Here is an 8,524-nt window from a genome sequence, read left to right as displayed (position 1 = left end):
GCCAGGGTTAGGAAACACTGGATTGGAGCACAGGATAAGTGTGGGAAAAGCGGTTACACATTAATTTGGATAGAAACATTAGTGATTGTGTAATTAAGGGCCCTGCATTCAATACTGAGGAATTGGAATTTAATTCTAATGTACTGAGGAACCATGAAAGATTTTCGGAGTGTAATGGAATGATCAGATCTATAAGAAAGATGAACTTGGCACCAGTGTAGCAGATACGTGGGCAGGGTGTAGAGCCTCAGCCAGGAGAGGCCAAGGAGGAAGTTACACCAAACACAGGAACTTGAACTAGGGTGGATGCAGGGCAACCAGAGAGGAAGAAAATGGGAAAAGACTCATAAGAAATTTGGCAAGATTTGATAAGTGGAATGTTGAGGGTAATAAAGAAGAGAGAAATTGAAGTCCACTTTAAGATTTCCAGGAAAAGCAACTGGCTGCAATTTGATGATGTCACTAACCAAACAGAGAATACAAGTGGAAGGATAGAATTGAGCGAGTAGAGGAAACAAATTCTGTTTCCGGCTCTGATAACATAGAGGTTCCTTCTGTCGGCCATTTAGGTGGAGCTAGAACAGCAAGAAATTGGAAATTAAGATCTAGAGTTCAGAAGAGAATTTGAGGCTGAAATATTAGGTTTGGGAGTCAACAGGGTATTTAACAGTTGAGGCCACTGGAATGTATGAAACTGAACAGAGCATTGTCTATGTAGAATCAAAAGTGTTTAGCACAGAATTAGAGATAAAGCAGGCTTTCTCATTCAATTTAATCATATAATTTTACTAAGGCTCAGACAGAGCACCATTAGAAATAAGCAGAAATTAATGTGAAGTGTAAATTCTGATATATAAAAATTATCTGTAATCTTTAGGAAAACTTCAAATATGACTACTGTATCTCTGAACTTACTTAGAATACATCAGCCTAGGGGTGCTTAGCTAGCCCAGTCAGTTGAGCGTCTGACTTTGGCTCAGGTCATGAACTCACAGTTCAGTTCATGGGTTCAAGACCCGCACTGGGGTCTATGCTGACATCTCAGAGTCTGGAGCCTGCTTCAGATTTTGTGTGAGTATGTCTCTGCCCCTCCCCTGCTCACACTCTGTCTCTCTCTCTCTCTCTCAAAAATAAACATTAAAAAAATTAAAAAAAAAAAAACAACAACCTTAAGAACACATCCATCTATTAGCTTGGAAAGACCAGTTTCTAAGCTTATTAAATAGCAGCATAATCAAGTTAGCTCCTCATGTATGGTATCTATACTCCCCTAAATGAAACAGATATTTTGGTGATCTACTTCATTTAAGGCAATATAATTCATTAAGCTAAATCATAAAAATACAACATATACCTAATAAATGCAACTACTGATATCCAGAGACTGTCACTTAAATCTGTGTGTCTATGTGTGTACTTGTATGCCAGGCACTTATATGTAATTTACTTTAATATTCCAAATTCATTACTGCATCTAGAATTATTTCAACAGAAAAAAACCCCAAAACTTAAGGTTCCCAGGCCCTGCTACTTCTAGAGAGTGAATGAACTTGTATATACCGAGTCTCAGAAATGTTTGTTTAAAGAAGCATCAGGTTATGATGCAGGGGGTTCAAGCACTATACTTTGAGAAATAAGAGCTTATACTAATTACACATTTTAACTAAGACTTTTAAAAACATATTGAGAAATTTCTACAGATTACAGAAAAATGTTTGAAATAACAGTGCTATGTGGTTTAAGTAGAAAATATATTTTCTTTATTCAAATATGTTGACTTTCAGTATATTCTGAAATGACACACAAAGTTATACCAAAGCTATATTTTAATTTCATTACATTCCACTCCAAATTCTTTACCATTTACCAAAAATAACTTTTTATAAAGCTTACTATTTTGCCCATTATTATACAGATGATCAATCTACATATTTTTGTGTGTTTCTCTCAAAAATTAGAATAGCTTATGAGGATATTATATAAAACTAACTGGTATATTACACACCAAACATAAGTACAGATTCTGTACAATGTAGTAGCATACATTCATATATTACAAGAGACTAAATGCCTTGTTAAAAGTGATAGTTTAAGAAATCTTTCATGGAAAAAATGTGCATTACAAAATATGGTAGTTTAAGTATCAGCTGCTTTCCTCTCATGAATTTCTTTCGGTGGGCATTAACTGTCCATTTAGCTTCATTAATAGTTTTACCACAAGGCCAGCCTACAAAGTAAAATATACGTTGACAGTAAATATGAAACATGTAAGAATGTGTAAATGACATACATGCCAGTAAGCAGTTCCCTGTCTATCTGAAAAGGAACTTTCTTATTAGGAGGAAGCTTATCAAGAATAGACAGAGTACTAAGGGTTTGAAGGGATTTTAGAAGCAACCTATTGGATTCAACTAGTGGCTCAAGATAGGATACTTGTCAGGAAGGGGGAAGGACTACCTGACACCTTGATAAAAGAGATAGGGAATAGTGACCAGAATTAAAGGAAATGCAAGAAAACAGTTTGATTGTTATAAAACTAAATATTCAGATAAGTTTCTAGCTTGTTTGCTTAGGAAAGTCCTGCCTTTTTTCTTTGGTCTTAAATATCTTAATTTCACATAATATCAAAGGGTTTCCTTGAAGCAAAATGGATTGTCACTTTTAAAAATTATCTTTACTAATACAGTAGTTCATTATTAGAAGTCCAGAGTACTTGATAGATACTTACCTGTTTTGTGTGTACTATAAAGCTCATTTTATTTTCCATACTATGGATCTGAAAACATGTATCAGCATCTCCCAATTGCCACATAAAACAACCATACTTAAGACTGATGAGTAAAGCCTGCAATATAATTAGAAATTGTTTTATTGAAATATATATTAAAAACAGCACCTACCTTCTATTACTATCTACAATGATATAGTTCTGTCTAAACATAATGGTTTTGATGTTAGGATAAAACGTATTCAAAGTGGTCCCAATAGCCTCACAAAACCTCAAGTACAGAGCCACATAGATGGATCTTCTGTCCCTGTCTCTCTGCACTTCCCTTTCTCTCTCTGCTCCTCCCTTGTTCACATTCTGTCAAAAAGAAATAAAACATTTAAAAAATTTGCTTTCTATGACTCGCAGTTCTTAACATATTATAGTTAAATGTTTATTTTTATTTATTTGAGAGAGAGAGCGAGCGAGAACGCACATGCACAAGCAGGGGAGGGGCACTAAGCACAGAGCCTGAGTTGGGACTTGACCTTACAACTACGAGATCATAACCTGAACCAAAATCAAGAGTCAGAGGCTCAAGTGACTGAGCCACCTCAGTCCCCTGGTTATATGTAATTAATATTATGTGAAAAGGATATGGTTTTAGGGCATTTTAAAAAATAATTTTCATACTTCTTAAAGTTTATTTATTTATTATGAGACAGAGACAGAGAGTGAGTGGAGCAGGGGCAGAGAAAGGGAGAGGCACAATCCCAAGCAGGCTCTGTGCTATAAATGCAAAGCCCGACACAGGGCTTGGACTCACAAACCACGAGATCATGACCTAAGCAGAAATCAAGAATCCGGTGCTGGGACACCCAGGTGGCTTAGTCAGCTGAGCGTCTAACTTCGGCTCAGGTCATGATCTCACAGTAATGAGTTTGAGCTCCTCATGGGGCTGTGTGCTGACAGCTCAGAGCTTGGAGCCTGCTTCAGATTCTGTGCCTCCCTCTTTCTCTGTCCTCCCCCCGATCCTGCCTCGCTTGTGCTGTCTCTCTCAAAAATAAACATTAACAAAAAAAAAAAAAAAAAAAAGAGTCCAGTGCTTAAATGACTGAGCCACCCAGGCACATCAAGAACCTCACTTTAAAAATGCCCTAAACCAGGGCACTGGGTAGCTCAGTTGATTAAGTGGCCAACTCTTGGTTTTGGCTAGGATCATGATCTCCCTTTCATGGGTTCAAGCCCCTGCCCCACATCAGACTCTGTGCTGACAGTGCGGAGCCTGCTTGGGATTCTCTCTCCCCCCCACTCTCTCTCTGCCCCTCCCCTGGTTGTGTTCTCTCTCTCTCTCTCTCAAAATAAATAAGCTTAAAAAAAAGTGAGACTCTTAAATGAAATAGTACAATTAATTTACATGAGTGTATATTATGTATAATGGGAAACTAAAAACATCTTCTTTAAAATTAGCCATCCCTATTTATAATGTAAAATATAACTTCATAGATGGGATATATGCTAAAATAGCCATTTATCAAGGAACATACTGAAACATTGGGTCAAGATATCATAATACCTTAAATTGTCTATCTTTCAGATCAATTGCTTGAAATTTGTTTAATGAAGAGACAGAAAATAGTCCATTAGTATGGTCTCAAAGCAGTTTAATATATAGAAAAAAAATACATCTGTAGTATAGCAAGTCCTCAATTATATGGGGGCCAAATTACCAATAAAAATACTGGGATTATAAATTAAAAATAAAGGTTTTGTTGTTAAACACAAAGGAAGAACTTCTTGAGAGACCCACACTAATGACAACAGCTCAATGGAGCTGAAAAGTCAGAGTCCATATGGTAGCTTTGAGAGATAGATACAGTGTACTCCAGAAAGAAAAAGTAGTCCTCTTTACAAGGTAAAACTTACAAAGGGTCAAGTTGTTTAGTGAGGGAAATCAAAAAGCACAAGAGAAAATGTCAGGAAGTTGAGAGCAGAAAAGGGAAAGCCACAGAAGCCACAAGTAGCACATAGCCAGCCAGTGGACAGGAGAAACAGTGATGGTGATAAATGAGCAGGAAGAATGACACTATGTGATATTTACATAACCAGTTTTATTTCAGAAAGGCATTCATTATGGCCAACATAAATTGACATTGGCAAAGGGTAATCTATTGCCTGGATATGGCAAAAGTACTATTACGGTTAAAGACATATCAACAAGTACGGTTCAGTTATGAAACAGAAATACATTCACTATAGTAAAACACTGATTCACAACACAGTGTATTATATATTCAATAATGTCTACATTTTATGTAAGTAGGACAGAAAAGTCTCTGATGAACTTATGAAATTGGCTAAGCTATACTTTCTAATGGGAACCTCTCTTATTTCAAAGAGAAACAAGATATAGAAAATAGAATATAAAAAAACATAGCTGTATTCTATGGCTTTTCATGAGAATTAATCTCTGAAGCTACTGTACCCCAGGTAGAGTTTTACATGTAAATGAAGGTATTTTTGCAAATGATGTTTATTCTAAACTTGTCAAATTCAACCCTAGCATATCTTGATGACTCTGACGACAACTAAGGATAAGCTGCCTGCTCTCACCTTTGGTGATTAGAAAATATAATCATCTTAAAGCTTTCATACGTGCTGTAAATTTATCAGCGGTTTACAGAACACAAGGTAATGATCAGGTAGACAGAAAACATCGTTACACTTTGGTTTAAATACCTTCTTATACCCAAGGACAGCATTTTAATTTATATTTCTAGAAATTGAACATCTTATCCTAAAAAAGCAGACTGTTAACTAGTAATATTGTTATCATCCTCTGCCTGCAACTGCTATCTCATATACTCGATTGCTGGACCAGAATATTATTCATGTGAAATGTTATAAGATAATGCTGAACTATCATTTAGGAACTAAATAAAACATTTTATTTGTTCCTAAACTTGGAATCCTGCCAAGTCAAACATAAACTATAGCTTAGAGAAAAGGCTCAGTGTCATACCCACAGCGTCATCAATTAATTCAGTAAAGAAGGATTTGTAAATGTTGTATAAAGTGCTCTGAAACAGCAGAGGAAAAATTTACTGAAATGGTGAGGGGAGTTTCTCCAACGATTTCCTTTAATAAACTTAGTACAAAAGAAATAGAAAACTGGTTACAAACTAATTAGAAGCAGCCTATTTTGTGTGAGTAAAGTAGCTTAAATAGAAAATGATAATAAGCAAATGACCAAAAGCAAGTTGACATCAAAGGCTTCAAAAAAAATCAAGTTCTAGATAAACTACTGAATTCAGTCCCTATTCAGCCCTATGTCCCTAAATACTCTATATCTTCATTCATGGGCATATCTAAGAGCATGGTAAAAATAGCTGTTGCCCATAAAAATGATCCTGAGTTATCATGAAATGACTAAACTACTTACAGAAGTTATGTGATTACCAAAGAAAGGCTTATAAAAATGATGAAAATAAAAATAAGGTTTATGATAAAATTTCCTAATCTAATTCTTTGCTAATTTTTTCTTTAACATTTATTTATTTTTGAGAGAAAGACGAAGGAAAAGTAGGCAGAGAGGGGCAGAGAGAGAGGGAGACACAGAATCCAAAGCAGACTCCAGGCTCTGAGTTATATGCACAGAGCCCAATGTGGGGCTCAAACTCACGAACCATGAGATCATGACCTGAGCCAAAGTCAGACGCTTAACCAACTGAACCACCCAGGTGCCCCTAAAATGCCTTTTCTTTTCTTTCTTTTTTTTCTAATGTTTTATTTCTGTCTAGGAGAGAGAGACAGCGTGAGCAGGGGAGGGTCAGAAAGAGAGGGAGTCACAGACTGAAACAGGCTCCAGGCTCTGAGCTGGCAGTCAGCACAGAGCCCGCCGCGGGGCTCGAACCCACGAACCGCGAGATCATGACCTAAGCGAAAGTCGGACGCCCAACCGACTAAGCCACCCAGGCGCCCCTAAAATGCCTTTTCTAATGTATAAGCTTAGTTATTACTTTAACTGACTTGAAATGGTCTATTCTTAGACAAATCTGAATGAACAAAATAAATTTGATTAACTTTCTATTACAAGCTAGGAAGCTGTTCATCCAGATAAATGTGTTAAATATGCTAAAAATAATTGGTAATTCTGTATTTTATATATAATGACTGATTAGAAAAAGGAGTACAATATAGTAATAAGCCTCTGATGGGAAAGGCCTGAATCCCTTCCATATTTTATCTTGTCTGTTCCCCCAAAGGCTCGTATAATTAATTCTGATTTTCAAAGTGAATCCCTTGTGACAGATATTACATATATTTTTAAAAATTTTTAATGTTTTATTTATTTCTGAGACCGAGAGAGAGAGAGACAGAGAGAGACAGACAGACAGACAGTGTGACCAGGGTAGGGTCAGAGAGAGAGGGAGACACAGAATCTGAAACGGGATCCAGGCTCTGAGCTAGCTGTCAGTACAGAGCCTGATGCGGGGCTTGAACCCACGAACTGTGAGATCATGACCTGAGCTGAAGTCAGACGCTCAACCGATTGAGCCACACAGGCACCCCATATTTTTTAATGTTTATTTATTTTGAGAGAGAGAGTGTGTGCCAACGCAGGGGAGGGGCAGACAGAGGGACACAGGCAATCCCAAGCAGGTTCTGTGCTGTCATTGCATAGTCTAACACCAGCCTGATCTAACGAAACATGAGATCATGACCTGAGCCAAAATCAAGAGTTGTATGCTTAACTGACTGAACACCCCAATATATTTTTCTTTTTTTAATCTGTATTTTTTTCATTTAAACTTAACTGATTTTTTAAGTAGGTAATATAATCACAGTTAAAAATTTTTTTTAAGTTGCGGAATGGTACCTAGTAAAGTTTCCTTCCCACTCTTGTTCCCAGTTACCTGGTTGCCTTCTCTAAAGGTTTCATGAGACTTTTTATTCATACACAAGCAATATGTATTTATGTAAATATAGTCTTGACTTCCCCTCATTTTTATACATTTAGTAGCCTATTACATATGGTCCACTACTGTGCTTTTTCATTAAATATATCTTGGAAATCATTCTCTGCATTCTTCATTCTTTTATATGACTGCACAGTATTTCACTATAGAAATGTACAATGATTAATACATTATATAATTATAGAATACAATTAATGTTAATAATCAACACTTTGTTGACAATCATGTACTTTTCATCCCTCCTCCTTTGCTATTACAAATGAAATTGCAACAAATAGTTTTATATATATATCATTTCTAGATTTTTCAGGTAGGCTGGTACTATTTTATTAAGACATTGGTCAAAAACAGCTGTAAAGCTGAAAATATACCTTAGTTTCCATGTTGAGGAGATGAAGTCCTTTTATATTCACTCCTACATACACAGGGATGACTTTATGATTGCTGGGGCTTGCCTTTGTAAATATTTGTCCTGTGAAAAAAGCTGCTCCATAGGTAGGAATTTCCCAACAATTCTGTAAGAACATGCGCTGAAGGTGATGCATTTCTTTACTGACACCCTCACTTGTACTAAGATTCTAAAAACAAATAAGGTAAAATAAAAGAGATGTAAAAAGAGAACATACCTTTGATAATCCAAATAGGTCAACTAAGCAGTTTCTAAAATCATGGCTGCCCCCAGAGAAGAATAAAATTGTGTGACACTATCCCACGAGCAGTTCTTAATACTTCAAAATAGAAAGAAATATCAAAGTATAAAAATTATGTTTGTGTACTCTGTTAGATTTTAGGTGCCTCAGGGACAAAGATAGTATATAATTTCATGGTGTGTGGTCTG

General features: G+C 36.2%; 1 protein-coding gene across 7 annotated transcripts in view; it reads right to left on the bottom strand.

The window, feature by feature from the left end:
- Positions 1 to 1,737: 1,737 nt before the first annotated feature.
- The window catches only part of KRIT1 (KRIT1 ankyrin repeat containing), a 38,718-nt gene continuing 31,931 nt past the window's right edge, over positions 1,738 to 8,524 (bottom strand). For all 7 annotated transcript variants that reach the window (XM_077776252.1, XM_077776253.1, XM_077776256.1 and 4 more), the window contains 3 exons: positions 8,058 to 8,264; positions 2,729 to 2,845; positions 1,738 to 2,227 (listed from right to left, as the gene is read on the bottom strand). In XM_077776252.1, the coding sequence (XP_077632378.1) occupies positions 2,159 to 2,227; positions 2,729 to 2,845; positions 8,058 to 8,264 (393 nt within the window). In that variant the 3' untranslated portion in view covers positions 1,738 to 2,158. The remainder of the gene's footprint in view (positions 2,228 to 2,728; positions 2,846 to 8,057; positions 8,265 to 8,524) is intronic.

The sequence above is a fragment of the Crocuta crocuta genome, unplaced genomic scaffold (assembly GCF_008692635.1).
Source record: "Crocuta crocuta isolate KB4526 unplaced genomic scaffold, BGI_CrCroc_1.0 scaffold37, whole genome shotgun sequence".
NCBI classification, from domain to species: Eukaryota; Metazoa; Chordata; class Mammalia; order Carnivora; family Hyaenidae; genus Crocuta; species Crocuta crocuta.
Note: the sequence above shows the minus strand (reverse complement) of the source record. Positions and strands in the feature narration are given on the sequence as shown.